Consider the following 24878-nt stretch of genomic DNA (forward strand, 5'->3'; position numbering starts at 1 on the left):
TGGTATAATCATAGAATCGCAGAATATCCTGAGTTGGAAGGGACCCACAAGGATCATTGAGTCCAAGTCCTGACTCCACACAGGGCAACCTAAAAGTTAAACCATATATCTAAGAGTTGTCCAAACACTTCTTGAACACCGACAGACTTGTAGGGAACTCTGCATAGACCCCTATTCTTCATGGTACGAGTTTCAGCAGGGAGCACAGTTTCTTGTGGTATTGGGCTTCCAATACAAGTCGCTGCAAAGCTAGTAGATGTTTTGTTTTGTGCTGCTGCACCAATGCCCGAGGTGCACGAGTGTAGAGAAAGAAAGTGTAGTTGTTGGGAAGGAGGAGTTGCTGGGTGGAGTTTTACTTTTTTTTAATAATGCTGCTCATCTTATTTTTAGTGATTAATGTTAAATAAAATCAGACCATTTACTAAATCTTTTTACAATTTTGAAATCTATTTGGCGCAATAACTCTGACTAGATGTAGAAATTTAAAGGCATCTTTAACATTTTATCACATGACAGTACAGTCCACCTTGCTGTCTTAAAAGTGAACAGTATTCATATGTGTTTATATTTGCTAGAACTGTTATGCAAGGCTAAGAAGTAGAGGTGACAGAAGTAGAACATGCAATTGTTTAATATTGTCCCTGAATCCAATGGGTATTTGTAAAATGCATTGAACAGGATATGATTTGGGTTGCCTTCTGTGTAGCTTCTTTGGACACTCTCAGGCATTACTGCTGCTTCAACAGTAACAAGTATCTGACTTTTTAGAATATTTCCGTTGGGTTAGTTTTGGCATATTGCTAAAATATTTCCTAAGGAAATAAGCTAGCAAGAGGAGTTAGCAGTTTATGAGGTAGCCAAACTTGTGTGGAATTTCATGGGACAGAATAGAAAGACCACAACCTGGTTATTTTCTTTCTATGAAGCATCAGGAGCTTGATAAAACTGATGCAGGTGTTGGAGACTTTTCTAAAGCGTGTTTTGCAGGGACCTTTGTGTTGCGTTGGTTTGCTGTTTAATAAAAACCAAAAGGTGCTTGGAAGGCCAGGAACAAGCGTCATCTCAGCTTTCCTTCTGAAAAGTTCGTACAAGCTGTTGGAGGTGTCCAGTAACTCAGAATTGAAGAACACATCTGTGTGTGCTTTTGCAGGCCAGTGTGTCCCTATCCAGAAATGACTAGACAGGGGCCAGCTCTGGTTGCAAGCGTGTTAATCTTGGCTTACATCTGACTGCCTCAGAAGTGTGGCTCTAGGAATGTCCAGTCACCTCTCATGTGCAGCCAGGTGCCTAAAGGCTGCAAAAAAAGCCAGAATGTAATGCTTACCATTCATTTATTGTTATCTGTCTGTTTGAATTCTCTTCTTCCAGTATCTGTCTTCTCCCTGAAAAATATTTTACAAAAATGTCTACTGTGATACCCTTTGAATAAGTTTATTTTGATTACTTTGAATTCTAAAGTTGTCCTTTTTAAATTATTGTTTGGATGAACTAATGGGATTTGCACAACTTCTTATTCAGAGTGTGCTGAGAATGTGGGAAAGTGGGGTTAAAACCCGAAGTGTTTGTCACTATTTTCTGGCTCGAGACTAAGGTCATTGCATTTGATTTTTCATATCATGCTGTAGTATAATGCAATAACCTCTACATCAGACTTGCTTCTTGAATGCTGGAGTGTAGAGCTTTTTATTTTTCATTCTGCAGGTCTACATGCATTGTAGGGGGGTTTTTTTTGTGTCTGTCTGAATTTGAGTAACTACTCTGGATAGAATTGAGACATTTAGTGCATTTTTATGGTATGGCCATCAGCGTCCAGATCAGTAGCTGAATTTTCTGGTGTGCTATTACATCATGAGGGGGAATTTTATCTTTCAAAATAAAAGTGATCTTCATCAAATCTTCAAATGATACTTTAAAAAACCCTCAGCTTTGCAGCAGACCTCTTGTCAAATATTGTGTCTGCTATAATTTTTCTACTCTCTTTAGTTGTAAGGCTAAGTTTAAAAAAAAAATTAAAAAATCACCTACTCAGCCATTGCAAAGATAATCTTCTTAAACTAAGAATATGATCTCGTCAACACAATGTAATTACAAGAATGTGATCTCAGCTAACACAGCTGCCAATCAGCAATTTAGTATATTGAGCCTCTGCATTTGCTTATATTTTTGATGAATTACAGCTTTTAAAAACAAACAAACCCTACAAACTATTGTATTGGAATGTTTCTGACCTGCCTCAGGATTTTAACTTTTTTCTTCTTCATTCTTTTAGCACTTCTGTTACTACTCTCCTTTGAAAGCATTAAGAATATACTTGTATTTTGTACTGTAAACTTCATCAGCTTTTATCTTTTTTTTTTCCTTCACAGGTTAAGTTTTTTTCTCTTAATTGTATTTCTCTTGCAGCGCAGCTGTTAATGCACCAGAACTTTTTGTTTTGTTTGTGTGTTTTGTTCAAAAAGTCTTTGAACAAGCTATTGGCAGAAAGCATTGCTGCCTTAATATCCATCATAAAATGGTTCCTCATGTTGTGCAATACAGCGTGATACTTGAAAGCTAGTGACAAGGTTATTTGAACTCTGAACAAACTTTGAGAATGTATTCAACTCATTTTCATTTGTTGCAGCTGTTGTCAAGTGTTCTTTATTTGCTTAGAGAATGAAAGGGCTCTTAAGGGTTTTTTGAAGGCGATGTTGAACATTTGACAAAAGAAATGCGTGTTTTATCTAAATGAGAAAGTATGACAATATGCATTGCCACTTAAATTTCTCCTAGCAAAATTAGCAAAGCCAGTCATAAATACAAATCGGTAGCCCCTCACTTATCCAGTTTCAAGGGAGCCTTTCTTAGCTTAAGGATTTCTTCAGTTCCTGTCCAGTATAGCTTTAATTCTCATTTCATGATGAGACCAGGAAGAAGAAACAACAAAATGGCTTATTTTTCTTCTCAGTCTTCAAAACCAAATGCCTTTTGCTTGCTGCATGAGCAGATGCTTTCTTCTTAGGAGATCCCAGCTACTGATGAGAAAAGTGGAAAAGCAGCTGCAGTTAACTGAACAGTGAAGATTTCTGCTCCCAGCCAACAACCAGCTTCGTGCAGTGATGGGATGTGGAAGAGGACAACAGTGTCACACCTAAGTTTTAGCCAAAGACCAGAGGTTACTCTGTGTTAAGTTGCAACTGTGGTCTGCCTTTCTAGACACCAGTTACACTGTCCATGCCACTCAGTACTGTAGGAAGCACAGCCTTACTGCTAAACCAGAGAAAAAGACAAAAGGAGCCTGCCCCACACCTAGTTTTCTACGGTTTAAGGAGCTGCAGCATCTTTAAAGCCTTAAAAACCTGTTCTCTCTGAAACAGTTGTTTAAAAGCTTATTGTAAGTCACATTGTAATGTGTTTTTCTAAAAAAAGGAAGAAAAAAAACCTCTTTCCATCTTGCTTCGTTTGTTAATTCAGCAAGTCACAGAAGATTAAGGCATTGAATAATTATCTCTTGTTACAGAATCTTGCAAGGTTTATTTGTTAAAATGTAGCACTCATTTTCAAAATGCTTTACACAACTATTTTTTGAGATTTCGGTACTACTCTGCTGTAAGGGATTCTGAAACTAATACTTTTAAAATGCAGTAAAGGATGCTGTGTCTGATCAGTGATTTCTTTTGCTGGACAGATTTTCTTTTGTCTTTTCAGATACTGTGTTTATTTCATCTAAGTAGGGGAATTCTAAAACTTGTTACTCCTTGGGAGAATAACAGATGAAATTATTTTAGATTGTTTTTTAGAAACAATGTATGTGCCTTAGGTGTGTTTCCTAATCATTAACTTCAATTTATCACTTTCTTGAGGCTGTCTGTGATAGCTTTACTCTCTCTTTCTAGGTGATGATGTAGCTCATGAAATGGAAGATGACAAACCCAGGAAAAGCCAAAAAGATGATGAAGAACAAATTGCCAAGTACAGAGAACTTTTGCAAAGTATCCAAGAAAAAGAGAAAAAACAGGAAGAAAAGGATATAGGAATGGAGATTAAATGGGTTCCAGGTAAGCTTTATTTTTTTCTTTTACTAACTTGGAGGATATGTAGTATTGGTCTGCTAATAGGGATATAGTGTAAGGTGTCGAATTTATAGTAGTAGAAACTGACCTTTTTTTCCATTAATTGAAATCCAGATGGATTACAGTGAGGGAAATAGAAGAAATAACATGACTGAACAGTTCCTCAGCTGTAAGCTTCTCTTTGTAGCTTATTTTTTTGCCAGGTTTTTTTTGTGCTTGCTTTTTCATTTATCACTTTATAGATTTTCTTGAATAGAATTCAGGTGTTTGCCATAGACTTATAAAACATACCTACACTTTTAAAAATGAAACCCAGTATGATTTGGAAACATAGCATAAAATTAGAGGAGAATGGTTTGAAAATCTTGCTTGCATAATGCTGAAGATTTGGGGGAACAAAGAAGGGAGAAGTCTGCCCTTCCAGTGAGACCGCTCTGTGGGAAAACAAGCTACCAGGAAGAAAAGTTGGGGGATATTTGGTTGTATTTAGTAACATCCAGATTTTCATTTGGAAATTAAAAAAAGGTGACTTCACCATATGGCATCCCAGCAGAACTCATCCTGACATCTGAAAACCAACATCTAGGGTTTTTTCCTTCATGATGAAAAGACATTCAGACTGATTTTTATATTTTGTTTATGGGTGTGTGCTTTCCCTGAGATGTAATGAGCCAGTTTAACAACTTGCTACATTCAAAAAGGGAAGGGTTTTCATTGTGACCTCTCCTCCTTGATCCTGGCCCAGAGCTCATTGTGACTGCCCGTAGCAGTCCTAGCACTTGTTAGATCTCTTTGCAGGCTTAATTTCGTTTGCTAAAATGGCAGAACTACTCTGGAAAAGAAGAAAAAAATCTGGCTCTTTTCTGTGGGGTTGAGTCAGATGGGCAAATGGAAGCACTTGGTGAATGCTCAGAGGGTTGAATTATGCAGTCCAAAGACTAGAGAAGTGTGACAGTACCTTTTTGGGGGCAGCAAGGTGCTGTATTGGCTCAGTAGGTGTAGGACTGCAGGCTATGTAAGGACACAGCCTGACCTGTTACTGTCAATACTGAGACCAGAGACGTACTAGAATCCAGCCCCTTCACCACTGATGTGTTAATTCCGACTAGGAATGCATATCTAATTATATGATTTACACTAATATTATTCTGAATTCACTCAGGTTAACTTATGTTGAATATAAATGCTTGCTTTTTAAATCTTGTTTTGGTCTGTACTGATTCACTGAAATTGATTGAACTGAATGGAATAGTTTTATTCCTAGTTCTTGGTAAGATCTGTGTTTGAAAGTATACACTGGCATTAAAATAGTTGTGTGTTTTCAGTCGTGCTTATATAATTCCAGTTATTTCTGGCATGAATTCTCCCAGAACTTTTTAGAGAAAGTGTGTATCATACATGGTAGGACAAGTGCTTACTAACACAGCTGTATCGTCATGTTTTAACTTCATCTGTCCACAGCGTGTCAGTATTTGCATTCTCGAAGTTGCTTGCTTAGTATCTAATTCATTGTGTCACTAAGCATTCAAGGCAGATGAGTTTTCATCATTTTTACAAAGATTTGTTGTTGCCACCTTTCAGACTGAAGGTGGAAACCACAGTTGAAACAATCACTGCTAGGAATGTGTTCTGTATTTATATAGGCATTGTTTAAACAGTTAGAAAAGCTACCATTTTTTGTGTTGGTTTCAAAAACGTGTTTGGGGTTTTTTTGTTTGTTATACAGTCTGTCTTCCAAATAATCTTGCAAATTGTATGAATGAAGTTCTGTAAATTAAAAAAGACTAAGCAACGGAATGTGGTGACATCGTTAGGAATCTAGAGCAAACCATTCATTGGAGATGGAAAATTGTTTTGAGAAAGACTAAGGGAAACTTAGTAGCACAGGGAGAGCAAGAAGTTTTCTGAAGGACTCAGCTTCTTAAAACTGTGCCTTGCATGTTACAAGTAAATTATATTAATGTTTAGGAACTGTAGTAGAGATGGAATCCAGTTCCCTAATACAGGGACTCCCTGTTTCTTTGCAGCTGAACTTGACTTTAGAAAATTGGATTTGTTCCATATTACATCTAGGCCAACCCTTTCCTTACTGCACCTTCTTGCGGGGCTCCTAGGACTTTTGCTATATCCTCATCTTTTTTGAGGGAGGGATGGGGAAAAAAAAAAAACAAACAAAACCCCCCTATCCTGATAAATATGACTGGCTTTGTCTAGAGTCAGCTGTATGTCTGTGCACTGGACCAGATTTGTTCATATAATGATGGGTTGAATGTGCATGTGCGCACAATGAAGTTTACATTTGTAGTTTATAGTATTTGATGTCAGTTTAGCAACTAGGATTTTGCAGTATATGTTAGTGTTTCCTCATTTCTTACCCTGAAAAAGTTAGAATGTTATCAAAGAGCAGAGGTTCTGGAAATCATGGAAGTGTTCACTTGCCTTTGCTAGTTAGGCTATTCACCTCCATGAGGTCAGTCAATACCACTACTAGGTATTAGCCCCTGGAATATGGTTTTGTCCAAAACAAAAGTCCTGAAAGTGAAGATGAGCGTCTTAACTTTGCTTTTGAGTCTAATGTATGGGAACACTTCAGCCATTACTGATTTCAGGCAGCATTTGGAGAGGAGGTCCTGCATGCCTGAAAGGGAGATTTTTTTTTTTTATTTTTTTTTTACGGTGGAGTACAGTCAGCACATGCTGAACAGTAGTTTATAGCTCTGGCAATATCTATGCAGTTGAGGCTGTACTTTCTTATGGGAGAGAAGTACATTAGTTATTATGTTATTTTTTCCTTGAACAAATGTGCTTATTTAAATTCCAAAACAATTTAATTATGTTCAGTTGGAGCATTCTGGGAATTCAAAAATAGTTTTTGTTATCTCTTAAGTCTTCTTAATTTTTTCAGAACTAGTTTATGTCTGTTGAAATATTTTTATTATCAAGCTCTGCCTTAATCCTCTTGACTTATTGCAAAATCTTTTTCCTGCCCAAATGGTAAATATACAGAGAGTTACCACAGTTAAATCTAGGAAGCTTTTCAATTGAAAGGCAGAGATTTGAATTAATTTAAAAATTTGAGTTTTGGCACAAATATTTACAATGGTTATAGAAAGCATACTTTGTGAATGATTCAGTTATTCTTGAATCATAATAGTTTTAAATAAACCACAGTGCCAGCAAAAATAAATTAGATGTAGTTCCAACTCTCTTTGGTCTGTTTCTTTTAGGCACAAAATCAGTGTTATATTTAAGCATCCATGTGTTTTCTTAATCATATCTGATTTGAGCAACAATTACTATGCATCCTTATCCAGCTCCCAAAGGTCCCTTTAGAAGGTGAAGAGGGAGAAGGCCACAACTGCGTTTCTTGATTATATTCAGCCAGTTTTTCATACAGTTTTTTTATTTATTGGACTTAAAAATTCTTCCTTTGGGAAGAATGACATGTAAATATTTAGCTAGGCTTAGAGGAAAATTTAAAATTTGTTTTCATCAGAAGTAGAATAGCAGGCAATCGTGTCTCTGTAAAGTGCATAGTAAACCCCAACTGTATGTTGTTACAGATTATATGGAGCACAAAAATGCTCATATGGAATATATATCTCAATCTATTTAATTTCTTCGCGTGTCCTCTTGCTGAAGCAGTCTTACCTCTTGCAGCATGAAGCAGCGTGTGCTCAGCTGCACATGGGCTCAGCACTGTAGTTCTTCACACTTGACATCTTAGCTGCTAAGTGTGGTGGGATTTTTTCAGACACTTATACTATGTTAGGAAAACTGTCTTGACTTAAGATGTTTTATCTTTGGGGGTGACAAATTCTAATGTTATCAGAATATTTCTGTCTGCCATTCCTTTTAGCTACCTGCAACAGGGTGCTTCTTCTGGTAAGACATTACATGGAAGATGAACTTGCTTTTTTTAGATTTCCTGAGAATAGAAAAGTATCTTCCTAGCTTCTAATAATTGTGACAGTCGCATGCTGTTGAACTTCCAAAAGTTTTCAAAATTGAGTGTTTAGAGAGGTAAAAATTCTGGCCTGCCCACCCTCCCTCACTCTCCCACCAGTGTGAGAAGCAATATACTTAGGTTTGTTGTAGTATTTATCACACTTTTAATCCTTTAGCTCAGGTATGATTTACTTGTATGCTGATATAGATGACCTTTTTCCCCTCTTTTCTTGGCCCTTATTTGTGAAGATTAAATAAAACTAGTGTGATTCATTTATTCTAAAAAAAACACATTGATATCGATAGGGGTATAAATTAGCCTTTTCTACGGCCAGTTAATAATTCTACCTCAAGTAGACAATTCCTTTCCCCTTCTGCAATCAAAAGCCTTTTGACCACTTAAATACACTCTTATTCTCGGGAAGTGGTCTGGACAGTAGTTTCTAAGCCATTCTAATCTGTGGAAAACTCTAATGCCTTTCATGAGACTGCCAAATACCACAAGAAAGGACTGTATTTTCCTCCAAGTCCTTCTGTGCCAGATGGATCAAATGATTCCATTTTCCAGGCAAATAAATCAGAAATCTTGTAACCTCCTTTGAGATTTTGAGTGTCTCTTTTTCTGGAGATGTGACATATATTTTTTTTAATCCAGTATTTACTGTCTTCAGAGAGAATCTGCAAGGTTGCTACCTGACTGGTAGTTTTTTCACAGAAGTACTGCAAAATAACATCCAAAGTAATAGTAGTTCAGTTTCTAGGAAGCTGATGACTCTGCTTTCATTGACTTTGGAGGTGAAGAGGTGTACAGTTGGAAATAACTAAATGTTCGTTCTTGTTGTGTGAGAGGGTTTCTTAGTGGCACGTTTTTAGTGAACCTATACAGTATCCTTCCTTTACTTTGTTTTGGCTTTGCATTTGTTTGCTGGTTTAGAACCTGATTTTTGTGGTGGTAACAGTTTGCCACTTACAGTTAATTCTGGCTTCTTTCCGGGACAGTAGAAGGATGCGCTCTTTTTTTTTTTTTTTTTTTCCCTTTTCCCCCTCCACTCTTTTCTTCCTATAAGGCATGGTTTAATACAATTTTAGATCTTGTCCACACTTGTTGTTTCAGACATGTTGTAACCAGCTCTCCAGCCTTTGAATTATTTTTGGAGTGTAGACAAGCGCAAGAAAAGGAATTGGTGTTTGCAGTTTTTTAAAAAAGTTCTGCCTACTTTTCTGAGGACGGGTAGAACTGTCCATGAAGGCTGCCCACTTTTTCCATTATGAACTCTTGTTTTCAGTTCCTCGTTACTGAGGAGAGCTGGAAGGAATGATGAGGAGTGGGGACTGGCCAAATGAGAAACCTGGGAGTTGGGAGAAAGAATGGGATCTAGTCTAGGACATCCGGAGAGGTCCGAGTACGATTTCCAAGCAATAAAACTGGTATGAGGGGCGGGAGAGTAGGATTTGGTTAGGTGAGGGCTGGACTGGGATGGTAAGAAAGGGATGCTGAAGAGAGACAATTAGAACGTAGAATTGGGGAAGAGACGGCAAATACCAGACTTGGAGGGGGAAGCAGAAATGTGATTCCTACACGCTCCCAAGATCTATCACTCATGTCGTAAAAGAGGATGTTAACTATAGGATATCTTGACTCACTCGTTCCAGAAGTTAAAAAAAAAAAAAAAAGTGTGTAGCGAATGAAGGAAGGAATTGCAGGTAGGAGAAAAATACTTCATTGCTCAGGCTGTTACCTCCTGCCAGGGAAGTGGATTCTGTCCTGCCACTGAATTCTGCTCCAGTGTGTTGCAAGGCAAGTCAGTTAATCTCTTTACATCATTAAGTTTTGTTCTTGCAAGTGCCTGTCTTGTGAAGAAGGGGCTCAAAGTGTATAAGCTCCATCTGAAGTCAGTAGTTGTCATAACATGCAAGTGCTGTGTGATGTAAAGACTTTTGAAGAGGCATTCCTGAAGCGTGTGGAATTTTTCACCGAAAAATGAAGATTGCTTTTAAATTCAGTGCTTATTTTAGATTTAAATATTCTAGATGTAAAATGGGGATGCTCCAGTTATTTAATGGATTCTTGCTTAAGCTGATGTTCTTGCACCATTGAATACTGTAATAATACACATTACAGAAAACTCCATTCTGTTTCTAGAGTAGGGTTCAATTATGTTCGCTAATTTTGCTATATATTATTATGTTCAGTAACAGCTGTACGTTGAACAGTAACACAGACTACTGAGTAGCTACATGTTCATGGTCTATAGATCAAACAGTTAAGATCCTCTGGAAAAGGTAAAATGTGATCATGTGATGAGAAACTATCAGAATGCATATTTACAAAAAGGCTGAATTAAAGATTAGGACATACTGTGCATGCAGCTTCAAGTGCTAGGCATTGAAACAGTGGCAGTCTGTGCTAAATTATGGAATTTAATGTAAACCTAATTAGCACATCCAAACTTAACTGTCTGATCATGTTATGTGAGAATTATTAGAGCCAGATATGTTCCATTTCTGTGGGGTTCACTTTTCCAGGACCGTCAGAAAACTGTCATGCTCTGAAAGTAAAGGGGAAACTTCCTTCAGCAAAGCATTTAGCCACCTTTCCCAACTGCTGACTGGTCAGGAAACACAAACTTGAGGGCTTCTCTTATGCCGTACCCATAACAAAAGGATGTGGAAGAGGTGCAGATCTGAGTTAATAGTCTAATAGTTACCGTTCCTCACTGAATCTTGTGGGAGAATGGTACTCTTCTCCTTCGATCTTCCAGTTCACATAGCTGTTGAGTACAAAATTACTTTTGGTAACTTGGTGTGCTAACGAATAAGAGGATGGTTTATTTCTCTTACTGTTGCCTTTTTTTTTTTTTTTTTTTTTTTTACTGGTAATCAGTGATAACAGAAAACATTCTTTCAAATATTTTTGTTTGTTTGTTTCTTTGAGAGGTTGATATGTTTCAAGCAGTCTATGCACTTAATCTCTGCTTCTTGTTAACAAATACTTTTTAAAAAAAAAAAGCTATTTACCTTAAGCATTGAATCTGAATCTAGGTTTACTGTCATACTGGGTGTGTGCTGTTTTTTAATTTTAGATAGTTTTCTGTTGTTAAAGCAGAGTGGTACTAGGTAGCTTTAAAAGGCTAGATGACTTGAAAATAACTTGTGTAGTTTAACTTAATGCATGTCATGTTATGACATTAGTACATAAAGCAAGAAATTATTTGGGTTTTTTATTTACGTTTTTCTGTGCTTTCTAGCTGCGGATTTATTTTTACTTTACATTTCTTCAGATAATAGCTTATTGTTCTCTTTTACAATGATGGACGAAAAGTACACTGGTCATCAGAGATACTGCAGCATTGTCACAGTATTATCGCAGAGGCAAAGTTTCAGCAATGGGAGATGCTATATATAGCAACTTCATCATGTGAGCGAGGCATACTGATACAGCAACAACCAGATAGTATCTCTGTGTGAAATGGAGAGCACCAGCTATAGAGGTTCAAGCCAGCTGTGAGATGACCCTATATTCTGATAGTGATTTAACATTTCAGAATTGTTGTTAAGTCACTTCATCTTTTGTACTTTGTTCTGCCATGCACAAAAAAAGGGAATGACTGGACTGTATTCAAAGTGTTTTTGTTAATCATTACTAATTATAGTAAGGTACATTAAATGTAAGGGCTCTGTGTATGTCTATTGTTGTTATTTTTATTGGGTTACTCTCATCCTTACAAAGTGGAATCTGTAGACTGCACAGTCTAATGTCTGGAGAGGAGATCTCTCCCAACTGAGTGTTGGGAATCGGATATCGCATAAGCAAGCTCTTCTGCTGACTCTTGTACAATTTATTACTGAAGGAAAGTTTTATCTGGAAAAAACACATCCTGTAAAGTGATCTTATTTAAAAAGATGTTGTTTTAAGCAATATTTATGTTGTTTTCACAGATCTGTTAAAGAAAAACTAGATTATTCTTTTACAAAGGAGAAAACAGTTGATGTAAAAACAAAATTCAGATTCATCTCATTTCTTTAACTTACTATTTTTTGTTCTAGGCCTCAAAGAAACTGCTGAAGAAATGGTCAAAAACAGGTTGGAAGGAAAGGATAACCTAACTCCATGGCAAAAATATCTAGAGAAGAAGAAAGAAAAAAGAATTCTTAAAAAAAAGAGAAAGGTAATGTTTTCATTGGCCACTTGGGGGGGAGTTGTTGCTTGTTTGGTTTTTTAAGGTGCTGTTATTGTTTTGTTTTGGATAAACTAAACAAAAAATTGTATAGCTTCCAGTATTATTTTAAGGTTAGAATGTGCAGTTGTCACTCATGTGGAAAAACCGAGAGTGCCTCATCAAACTTAGAGCAAAAGGATATTCAGGATACAACTGATGATACATATGCTTACACAAAATATTGTTTATCTACTTGTGTTGCTTTAAAGATAAATAGTCCTAATAACAGTTGGTTTTTAATTTACATTTTTGAATGCCTTAGGAAGGGTCTTTTTGCTACTGTATGCATATCAGTTCAAAGTTGTTATGATAATGTAATTGTAGTTGTGGAAATTTTTGGCCTAAAATGATACAGACTTGTTTCCCAAAGCTGTAACAGCAAAGAATTAATAGCCACGAAGAACTATTCAAATTTCAAATTGCAAGAGCAAATTTGTTAAATAGTTCTGTGTATGAATAACAAAATGGTCCTATAGTAATGTGAAGATTGCTGTTGCTTCATCTTTCCACATGCAGAAAGCAATTGTGAAGTAACAGACTCCTGTGGCAATAATGTGCAGAAATAGGCAGGTAAATGAAATATTTGTGCATATGCTAGGAAAAAAAGCATGTGGCATATGGAATCTAGCTTTCCTGAATTCTTAAATTACTCTGAATATAATTCATGTTGCAGAATAATGTTTTTAAGAGTAATCTCTACAACTTGAGTTACACTGCGCATTCCAGTTAGTTTTAGCTGGCATTTGATGAGTAACTTCTAAAACCTTACAGCAGATGAGTGCTCTGAACAGAGTAAGTAGCACTGTTAGGTAGTAGAGCAACTTTCGCTAGCATAATATTCTTGTTCGGTCTGACAAATTAAGTCAAGGGGCAAGGTGTACGACACAATACTTCCAGTAATAAAAGTTGTTTTTTTTGAATCCAAACTCAGTCTTTTTGAATTTCGGAGCACAAAATGAAGCTCCTTGCTCAAGTTTTTCCCCAAGCAGAGCTTTTGTGGAACATGAAGTAAGGACATACCAACAAATTACAGGATCACAGCATTGTTATGGTTAGCTAATGCATCACAGTTTGTGGGTATGTCTAATAAAGATCCTTGGAATGTGTAAATAGCCCTTTTTCAGATACACAAAAAGCTTTCAATCTGTGAAACAGATTTTAAACTGTTGATTTGTCTTTACTAGCAATTTTTAGTGTATTCTAGTTCTATGATGTTCAGCATACAATATTTCCATTTTCATGTTCATGGTTACTAATGGAAGGAACATCTAATTCCAGTGAAACTTTAGTAGTTGTTTATATGCTGATTGAAATAATGGTTGTGCTTTGTCACAGGCTACTGCTGAGAGAGAACTGAGTGAAGATGAACTTCCATCTGATGTTGATCTCAACGACCCATATTTTGCCGAAGAATTTGAGAAAACAGGTGGGTCAAGAGGGGTGACTTCTGGAGAAAATCTGCCCTTTCCTTAGATAATGAGCTTTAGAAACAAAGTTGAGCTAGAGTAAATGCAGAGATAGCATATTCAGAATGAAAGTAAGTAGGTGTCATTTGCCTAAAATTGCAGGTGCCGTTCTTGTAAAACGATGCATATTGTGATATGTGGAATGGTGGGGAACTTGGTTCTCTTAGCTTTTGCCAGAGCCCATTATTTAGCCAGTTTCTCAGGATGGCTGGTAGAAACAAGCTGACCATCTGCTCCCCTAAATATTCCAGAGAAAAGAACTTCATTGCCCTCAAAGCCTGCTTTCTTTTATATAGGAGGAGCCCAATATGCACGGGTCCCTTTGAAGTTCGGGTCAATTACATAAATGTCAAAGTTTTTGCATCATAAACAAAGTTGTCTTTCAGAATAAATCAATTTTCTTTTCTCTTAGTCTGATACGTATTTTACTAGTGTACTCTGGCTGCCTAGAAACCCAAATAGTGAAATGTAATATTTTAGGAAATAACTTGTCCAGTTTAGATTTTTAGTATACCTTTTTTACAAGCTTTTTAGTCTGATGTTTAAGTTAGCTTTTGCTGTGGTAACAGCAATTTGATTTTGAGTATGGTTTTGCTGGTTAAAATTTTAAGGTAGGGATAATCAGTAAGTGTGAGTTCTTGGCTTTCTGTGCTCTTGGGAGCTAAAACCTAAGGGTGGCTCATACTATTGTATATTAAAAGAAGAAAAAAGGAAAGGAAAAAAAAGTAAGAAAACAAACAAAAGGAAGATAGCAACAGATTTACAAATATTGCCAGTCTGTTGTTTTGGTTGGGGTTTTTTTTGAGTATAGCAGTGTAGATCCAAGTTCCATTTAAAAAGAGTAAATTAGTTTTAATTTGATACCAGCCAGCATAGGCTTCTGTCCTGATGGTTTGAAGTTTATATTAGGAGAAAGTAAATAATTGAAAAACGAAACCTGGATGACTTTGTGTCTTAATGTCCTTATGTATAGGTATTAATAGTCTGAAGTACAGAACAGTAGGGCAAGTCCTATCCATGTTTTATAGAAAACACCACAATTTAAGGTGTTGCACAATGCTGTTTTCTGCCAGGCTTTGCTGGTGAGTTGTGTATAGGTTATTTCAGAACTCACTGTAAAGATGCCATTCCTTCCACCACTTTTTTTTTTTATTTTTCTTTAATAGCAAGATTATGTAGGTACTCTCATACTAATGTTTGATGTTTCAACATGCTATGTGAAATCTCTGAAAAAAAATGTTTTCTTCTGCATTATGTAAGAAGTTCTTCGTGTCGTGGAGGGGCTCAGCAGAGAACGGTCATATCCGCAGATTCTGAAACCTTCTTGTCCGTAATACAGAGAATAGACTTTTAGTGTTCGTGGAGCCTTTGAGGATAGTAAAATAGACATAAAGGTTAAGAAAGTGAAGCTTTTGTCTGCAAGATTACTGATAATCTACTGAGAAACAGGAGAAAAACAGAATGTGGCTAGCCCTGGAGAAGTTTTAAAGGGAGAGTACAGTGGTTGGCTGCAAGCCAGTTGACATTTTAATGATGATTACACAGCACAACTTTGTCTGGCTTTCACCAAGTTTACCCAGAACAGCCTCTGTCTCATAGCTGGGGTTGCTTTTAAGCACAGCTAGCTTATCCAGTTGGGGAAAATGGGTTACAATCTTCTTTGAACTAGGCTGTAGCTCTGCCAACTTTGTATTTAGGGTACAGGCAGCAATAACTTGAATGATCATAATTTTTCATAAGCCTTCCACAATTCCCCTGAAAGACTGAAATTTCTGCTTTAAACTGACTGTCAGATGTTCTTAGATTATGCTGAAAAAGCATATGACGGGGTATGTGTGCAGACTCAGGTGGACCAGAGCAGAAACTGTGAGGATACAGTAGTGCTGTTTGCAGTGGTGTATTTGCTCCTGCTGTATTCATTTGTTGACTGTGATGCGTATGGGTGTTGTATAAGTCAGTTTTTGACAAGCTGAGGCACTTGAAGGGAAGCAAGGCTGTTAGGAGCTGTTAGACAAAGGGCCTAACACATTTGAGTGCAGTGACAGGAAAACTGGAAGTTATGGGAAGTCGATTTAAGCGTATATTCACCAGGTTTGTCTTTGTTCCTGAAAACTGTTTGTAAAGCAGGCAGTGATTCTTACCCTGTGGATGCTTCATCTTGGGAGAGGCAAGGTAGAGAAATTCTTTGTGCCTACTATGCCCAAAGAGCGTCTGTGCAGGGTGCAGGTGTGTGCAAATTAGCACTCCTGAAATTCATGATGGTGCTTGCTTTGCACAAAGTTTTCATATGCGCATAATCCCTACGTGGTTTTTCAATAGTACCACGGGCTAAAATGTACAATGCTGCATATATTTGAGCCTTGATGTTGCATTTCAGAAGCTTGATTCTAGTTTGATGTCGTAAAAAAAAAAAAAAAATCACTTGTCACTTTCGTTCTGTATTGTTTCAAAAAGTGCTGTAAATCTTTTCATTTGGCTTGGCCAGTTTCAGTCTTACTGCATCTGTTTCTGTGGGGTCTCAGAAAAGGTTCACATAGGTCAGAATTACTTTTGTAGCTTAAACTGTTGGAAGATTAATAGCTGAGTAGTGTAATTGCTTATTAACGTGAGAGCAATGTCCTGCTTTTGGAGATCACTGAATAGCTTTAGACTACTAAACATAGTTTCTATTGATCCTCCTTTGAGGAAAATGGCTACTGTTGTTACACATTGTTACAACTCCTATTGGTGCTAAACCATTTAGATGCTTTCTCATTATATGTAGAAATTATGGCTTTTTTAATGCTGGAAGGTAGCAGTACGACTGGGGGGGATATAAGAGGTTAACAGCAAAATCTGAGTATAGTTGTAGAACCTGTACTTGGAAGATAAAGGTCTTAGCTGTATTACTGACTCATTCACCGTGTGTCTTTGCAAGGCTTTTGAGACTGACTTCCAAGCTTCTGAGTAAGACAGATGAGAGGTCTTGTGAGAGGAGTTTTTGGGCTGGGGTCGGTCTCTGTATATGAAGTCTCAAAATTATGATTAGCCTTTTACTGTTAGCACTGGAAAGTTGTTGATGTGCAAAATGAATGTTGCAAACTAAATTCTTGAGCTGAGAAAGAGCTGAATGGCAGCTTGAGGGGGGCTTGCAGCAGAGACTAGAAGCTTTTCTCACTGGCTGGTGGCAGCTATCAGTTCTGCATAGCATTGAAGACAAGCATTTGCTGCTGTAGGGTGGACCAAATCTGACCAAAAGATGGTAGTGGGGATTCGGTGGTAGGTAAAATCTGAGGGTTTGGAATCAGTTGGGGAGGACTCTTACATAGGTTTTACATTCATACGTGTGCAAAAGGTGGGGCGGACTTCCAGAATGTATGGGGGACTATGTCAGGAGAAAGAGAAAATTACATATTTTTGAATTCTGAAACCAAATTCTTTTCAGCATGATGCAAAGTTTTTAGTGCTCAGAGTGATTTCAGGTACCAAGCTGTGTTTATTAGCTGCACAGGGTCATAGTAAGAAATAAATAGTGTAATACTGGTGCCTGGTTCACCCCCATCAGCAGCAACAAAAGCTTCTGAAGGCATGAAGGTAAGCTATCTTCACTTCTGTGATCCTACATATAGTGAAAGATGAGGGAAGATGACTTGAGGAGCCCTTCTTTTGGCGATGGGTGGAAAGGCTACTGATTTAACTTCTAGAATAATTGTCTCCAATTCTTATCTCTGTGCCCCGTTTCCTTTTCTGTAGTTTAGCCAGTTCTGGGAAGATACAAAAGATGTCGTAGTTGTTGAAGTCTTACATAAGACATTTATTTCTCCCTTCTACACGTTAATATAAATTGTGTAGGTTAGGTAACAATATTATATCTGAATCTGACTTTCCTGCACGTTTTCTGGAAGTACTAAATCAACAATTTAGTTCTTGAGCTGATGACATTGTGCATCTGGATAGTTTATTTTTTGGTGGTGGTGGTTTGTTTCTTCTAGAAATCCATTTCCAGCTTGGAATCCATTTAGAAATAGTCAAGAGAATAGTCAAGGGAGGAAAAATTGTTCTTCAAGAAATGTATCCTGTTCCAGAGTATACTTAGTGATATAACTTGACGTTTTTCTGGCATGTTTGTATTTCTAGTCTGTCTGCAAATCTAGCTTAACAAAATGGAGCCAAATATCTTCCTTAAGATTACCCCCAGTGGACTGTAATAAATTGCCTGGGAATGTAATTCCAAGCTCAAAGGTCAGAGTATGTGGTTCAGGTCAGGAAACCTTCTGCTTTTCCTGCTCCTTCTTGATCGAGGGCTACAGGCATTCCAAAGAGAATAATTTGATTTCATAGGATTTATAAATGGGTCTGTTTTCATTAAAATGTATGTTTGACTAATGTCTTACACTGTTACTATTCGTTATGTCTGTCTAATCAGCACCGTGTATCTAAAGTAAATTCTAAGAGAGCAAAAAAGCTTCATCAGAAGAATATTCAATTCAGACTGAACAGAGTCAATCATATTTTCATTCCTGTGATTGTGTTCAGGTCTTTTGTGCAAGGGTTTTTTGCACTAGCATGGCTAACAGCACAAGATGGTCTTTTAGCCTTGCATATAAATTTTCAAAACTGTTTGTCTTTTTTTTTTTCCTCTTTTTTTTTTTTTTTTGACTGATGTACTCTTATTCAGCTGGCAAACTTGTATTCTGGATACAGAGAAGAGATGCACATTTGCTTTTTATTCTGAAGTATTTACTACATTGTCTACTTAAGTAGAAGGAATGAACAATTTGAGAACTGCAGGACGCTTCAATTACATTTATGAGTATACAAACTAATTCCTCTTTAAAACGCCCTGGGAGTGGAGTAATGTCATATGTTTGCCTGCACTGTTGTGACACTTCTCTCCACTGCTCTATGAAAAATACATTAAAACAATTTTTTCTAACTGTTCTTTTTTGTTGACTTGTTTATGCCATTTGAATATTGCTGCATCCTTAAGTTAAACAAATATTTAGCAGATTTTTATTGCTTTAAGTCTAGCTGTTTTTTCTTAACTTTTCAGCCTTTTTCCACATTTGACATTTAAGTATTGATTACAAGAAAATGAGATGCACTTAGAGGTTCTGTTCATAGGTAACTTATGCTCTCATGCGTAAGCTTGAATAAATGTGTGCGTATCCTATATTTGCACTTAGGTTTAAAGAAGAAGTCAGAATCAGTTGAAAGTACCTCAGAAGGTGAAGATGAAGCTGAAAAACAGAAGGTAAAGTGCTTTAAAATGTTAAGAATTACAGATGTTGCATTGCCTAAATTCTGCAAATATTTGTTCTGTGTTTATGAGTAGAACTACTAAAATCCATAGGACAGCAGTAGGAGTAAACTGTATATTTTAATAGCAAGAGCTTTTGGAACAAAAATTACCCAGGAAAAATGGTAGACGGTCCATGCTTTGATGTTCTAAGATTACACCATGATATCTTTCTGGAAGATGATAGTTGAACACAACTCACCAGGGTTAGGTAACGCTGCAATGTAAGGGCACAGAAGCTAGGGTTGAGCTGATTGTCCCTCTAGCTTTAAAGCTATCCCAGTATGTTTGTGTGTTGTGCGGTGCTGAACGTTTACTTTTAACATCAGCATTGTATGAAATACTTGTGTGTTCAAACCTTGTCCTGTAGACTTTTAACCTTGAAGATTGAATTGTTTGCTACTGCATGTTTGCTTTTCATTCTTTCTCAGAACAAGTTAACTAAATAAATGTATTAAATTCATATATGTTAGTTTTTATTTTGCTATTGATATAAGTATCAATATAAAATTGTATCCATTTGTGGTGTCTAAGTTATGGTGTACAATTTTCAGATTAGATTATTAGTACATTTGAAAGTTGAATGTGGATATTTGCATTTATTTTATATGTAATAAAAAGGAAATCAACTATCGTATTTAATATTACACCTCAAAATGTTAAAAGAATATTGTTATGGATGAACTAATACTGCCCTGACAACCCTATTTCAACTCATTTACATGTATGTAGATTCATACAGACTTTATTAATGGGCTGCTATATTTTTCATAGAAAACTCAATTTCATTGTGTGCATCGACTTTCTTATTTTGTAACAGGCTGAAATGGCGTTACTTATGATGGATGATGAGGAGGATGCCAGAAAACATTTTAATTATAAAAAGATTGTAGAACAACAGAATTTGAGCAAGAAGAAAAAGAAACTCTTAATGAAAAAGAAAGAATTGTTAGAAGATGACTTCCAGGTAATGGTATACTCTTGATTTTGAGGCTCAGCTAGAACCTTTGGTAATATCGCTTATTTTTAGGACAGATTTGGTGGTGTCATATCCTTCTCCTCCCTTACTCTGGCTGAAGGAGAACAACCTAGATCTACCTTTCTAGGGAGTTACAGGCTGTTTTCAAAAAGTAAGAAATACTCTTCATACAAAGTTGAAGGGGGACAGATTCAACCTCCGTGTAAGATAAGACACTGTTTATGCAAGGCCTTGTACAACTCCTTGCCTAAAATACGCATTGTATGGTATGTTTGTTCTGATTGTTATCCGCTGCTTCTTTAGTCCTGGTCAGTTCTCAACAACAAACCTTTCCTTGGTCTGCCGATAGAGGCATATACAGGATTTGTACAAGCATTTTACCAATAGTATCTTCTGGCTCTCTACTTCATGCTCACTGGGATTTTGTCAGTGGAGCAGTTCCAGGAACGGTGAACAATCTCATGAGCTATGACTCCTTAAGCAGCTCATATTTTATTGTGTTTAAAAGCTTTGCTATCATGGGTAAACGTTACCTAAAATAAATCCTCCTTTTCTGCCTTCAGGTAAATGTTGCTGATACAAGATTCCAAGCCATGTTTACTTCTCCCCTGTTTAATCTGGATCCTTCAGATCCAAATTTCAAGAAGACAAAAGCAGTAGAAAAGATCTTGGAAGAGAAAGCTCGCCGAAGAGAAGAAAAGGAGCAAGATCTTAAGGAGGCAAGCAAGGGGCAGGAGAACAAGATGGCAAAGAAAGGAGAGGTTGCTAAGAAAGCCGTAGATCCTGCCTTATCAATGCTAATAAAATCTGTCAAAAATAAAACCGAAGAGTTTCAGGCAAGGAAAAAGCAGAAATTCAAATAACTGAACTTTTTTTTACTCAGACTTTACTTTAGTCTCCGTTTTTCTAACTGGCAACATCTATTAAAGTTACTACAGCCCGCTCTGATTCCTATCCACCTAAAATTTGCCGAAAAGTCACTTCATTATGGTGGTGAGTTTTGAAGTAACTAGAGTAATAATCACTCTTTTCTTCTGCCACAACAAATACTGTTTTGTACTATTATTGAAAAAGTACACCTTGAAAACATGTAAGTAAGGAATTAATGGTTTTGGGGTGGTTTATTTTGTATCATGCCGTCTCTTAAAGGTAATAGAAGTGCTGAAGATGGCTACAAAAAGTAGTCGTAATTATGGTTGTATTTATAAATAAGAAAAACACTTCTGCAGAGTTTTATTGCTGAGACTAAGTGGTCTTAATGTTTTTAATTCCACAGAAGTTTTTAATTCCACAGAAGTCTGTAAAACATATCTCTGTTATATTACCACCTATAAAGAAGGTAGTAATATAACTAAAAAGTCAAGAAATTTTGCACACAGGTTTTTTGTATATTTTTAAAACATTATGTATATGCTTCATAATTTCTCCTTTAAATACTTGAAGACTTCCTGGATAATAGAACTAATCAATGGAAATATTGCCATTTAGAAGTGTTTCATTAATATATATTGGAAATAAATGGTTTAAATTGGCCTGAAGGAATTTTGGGCACTTAGCTGCGTTTTCTTCTTCTGCGCCTAAATGAAATTATGTCAAAATTAAACTTTTTGCTATTAATATTGCATTCCCATTAATATAGTTACACTTATACAAAGTCTTCCAGCATTGCAAGTGTTAAAAAAAAAAAAAAAAAAAAAAAAAAAAGATGTCAAAGGGAGATCTAGATGATACGATTTTAGAAACCCTGTTGTTTGGCAATGTTAGTATTAGTATCGGTGATGAAGGTGCAGGGAAAATACAGTAGGTAGAAAATTATTCCCTGGGGGATGTGGGGATTGAGTTGTCTTAAGATTTGGTTTGGGTTGGTTGTTTTTTTAAGTGTTTGCTGTATCAGCTCTAATGGAAATACAACACAGCATCAAAAAAGAATGAAAATTTTAGGAGCTGAAAGGTAATTTGTAATTTTAAAGAAGTATTAATTCCTAAGACATTCTACTAATTTAAACAAAGAATTCTATTAAAACAGACGTTAGAATCTATAGATAATCAAAACTAGTGTTTATATGAAGTAAATATATCTCGATATGTAAAGGAGATTATGGAGTCAGATTTAGCATGAGAGGTTGTATACCTAATGGCCAAAATGGACAAAGTAATTAAGGGACGCAATATAGAAATACAGGTGGAGATGGTTTTTGTGAGAGTGCTTTGTAATGATGTGCCTGAGGAATACTTGCAGACTTCCAACATTTTAAATGTAATTCCTCTTCATGTACATTTGAGCATCTTCAGATTAATTTTCAAGTCGCTAACAGAAAAAGTTGAGGAGATACTCCAGTCTTTTGTATATAACTTTGATCCAGCTTCTGTGGCTTCTTAGCCTTTCCAGCAATATGGCAGGACCCAACAAACCTATGTTTTGTAGTTTGAACTGAACAACTGCGATGGAGCACAAGGAAAATTTGTCCTGTTGGAAGTGGCAGGAAGCTTCTGAACATGGGTGTGCAGTGGAGAACAGCATAATGATATTCAGCAAGATAGGAATTTATAAAGAAAGAGAGGAGAGAAAGATGCTTTGGGAAACAAAATTTTCCACCAAGTGAAGTGTCCCTGCATCAAACAGGAGAGCCAATGGTTACTACTTAAGAAAATGTTGTCATACAAAAGTGATAAAAGTGTACACATATGCATCTGATACAGACAGTAGATAAGGAGACAAGTTTCTCCCATAATGAAAGATCATATTAATTTTGTAATAAAATTTGCAGCATGGAAAACTAGGTCTTCAATGCAGTTTCTTAAGACTGGCACGTTTGATATGATTTCCAGGCACAAAGTAGTGACACCAAGCTGAAAGGGTAAAATTTACATTTTTTTATAGATTTTTTAAGAGATTTTTTTCTTAGTGCAATTCATTGTATGGCTTATATATTGTAGGCCCACGAAATGCACTAGGGACAGTAGCTTGAACTGAATGAGATTTAGAGATTGAATATACTGACGTTAGTGGTGATGGAAGGGCAAGCATTTCTGTTAATGTATAAAGTGTGTGGAAAATTGGACAGCTGAGAAAAAAAGCAAAAGGTCTGAACAGAAACATGAGTCAAATGAAGCATCCACCTAGTCCAATGGTCTCTGACAGTGGCCAGTAACAGGAGATACTAATAGTGCACTTGCAACACCTTGTCAATGGGGAAGCGGGTAAGTTCATAATTGTTTTAACCGTTTCTTTCAGAAATACAGCTTGGACTGTTTGTTGTAGGTACTTACTAATTGTTGTAGGTACTTACTTTGTAACAGCACCCTTTTATAGCTGTAGGAACAACAGTTTCATTCTGTGTTGGTGCGCTTACAAATTCTGTTTTACCGGGCCCATAGACAGTCTCCCATAACTTTGTTTAATAATTTGTATGGAAAAGCAAATTTGGTGGGGGATGAAGGCAACAAACTGCACTGTCTCTTGAATCCTCTGACCCTGCCAATTTCTACCAAATGCTTCTGTTTTGGTGGGTTTGATGTGCATGCTCTTACAAAGGAGCGTTCCTTCTTTGTGCAGTAGCAGTAGGCGTAGCCTGCTGTGTTTGACTTCCTGGCAGTAGTTGAGTAGAGTCACTTAAATTATCAGTGCTTTTCTTTTCGGCTCAGAAAAGAATGGGTGGCATCGGTGAATCTCTGCTCCTCCAGAACGCCCAGGTACGCTGAATGACTCGCTGGCACAAAACTCTTCCCAACAGAACTTCTGTACTTCTGCAGTGCATCTGTCCTTTACAGTAACTTTGCTGGAGGGCTAATTTGGAAAAAAAAAAAAGGACAGAAAATGGTTATAAAATTTAAAAATCACAAATGATGATGACTTCTTATTGAAATTGGGTGGTGTAAGTTATGTTGTGTCCTTTCTTTGCATGTACATGTGCTGGCTACCTTCTTTGGGGAAGCATCTGAAGCTGCTCTGACATGTCTGCTTAGGAAGCCGAGCCTGTACTTGGAAGTCATAGCAAGACAAAATGCATAAAAACATGAAGGCAGACTTTGATGGGGATTTTAACTACTGGTTAAATATATTTTATATAAAATAAAAATATTTTGCTGTGTAGTAATGTGTACTTGATATCACGTAAATGCTTAATGTGTGATAATTTTATCTAATCGGATGTTAAGAGTTGGAGTTTCTTTTTCTGTTGTTGTCAAGTTGCTGAGTCCTGAGAGGGCATCTTGGTTGGGAAGAACCGCAGGATCTGTTCCAGCATGCATCTTAGGTGGAAGTTTTTGGTCTGTTCATAAAATGTTTAGGTCTAAATCCACTTTTTTTTTTTACCCCTTTTTTTAAAAACTCAAGTTAGTAACTACTAAGTGTTAATGGCTCAAAGCCCATCATCTAATCTCCATAATTTGAGAATAATGCTAAAAAAATCTGAAGTGATTTCTTTCTGAGTTTTCAGTGGAAGCGTATCTCAGAACTTTGGTAAGAAGTGGTCATGTCTCACCTAGATTTCCTTGCAATTCGCTACCCTTGGTGTAAACAAAACAGAGGATGTTTTTGACCATCTCATCTTTTTAAACTTGAAAATAAGATCTAGAAGTCCTAACCTCTGAACTTTAAAATGTGATTTTATTTTTCCCTTTCACTAAATGTCATGTAACCAGCAAAAGTGACGGCAATCAAGTAAAATAACACATTAAGAACCAGGACTGTTAAAAGTGAGACAGAACTAATTTTTCTAGCAACTTAGGGAGGTCTGGTATAAAGGAGTTTGTCTCCAAGTTGGCAGTCATAAGAGCTCATGCTAGAGTGTCAGCCAGACATTTAAAGATCTAATATTACAAGTGGAAATCACAAGAGGGTTTGATTTATTTAAAAACTGAGAAAGATCAGACAACCAGAGATGAAGAGCCATGTATGTTTTCTATTATTCCTTCCTTCTAAAAATTAAATGT

At 36.6% G+C, this 24878-nt stretch overlaps 1 protein-coding gene across 1 annotated transcript in view; it reads left to right on the forward strand.

Moving 5' to 3' along the window:
• Positions 1-21567, forward strand: part of ESF1 (ESF1 nucleolar pre-rRNA processing protein) — a 33363-nt gene extending 11796 nt beyond the window's left edge. Inside the window, exons 9-14 of the mRNA XM_075496894.1 lie at positions 3876-4037; positions 12048-12169; positions 13556-13646; positions 18852-18919; positions 19785-19931; positions 20507-21567. Of these exons, the coding sequence (XP_075353009.1) occupies positions 3876-4037; positions 12048-12169; positions 13556-13646; positions 18852-18919; positions 19785-19931; positions 20507-20806 (890 nt within the window). The 3' untranslated portion in view covers positions 20807-21567. The remainder of the gene's footprint in view (positions 1-3875; positions 4038-12047; positions 12170-13555; positions 13647-18851; positions 18920-19784; positions 19932-20506) is intronic.
• Positions 21568-24878: the final 3311 nt, after the last annotated feature.

This window comes from Mycteria americana, chromosome 3 (genome assembly GCF_035582795.1).
Source record: "Mycteria americana isolate JAX WOST 10 ecotype Jacksonville Zoo and Gardens chromosome 3, USCA_MyAme_1.0, whole genome shotgun sequence".
Lineage (NCBI taxonomy): Eukaryota > Metazoa > Chordata > Aves > Ciconiiformes > Ciconiidae > Mycteria > Mycteria americana.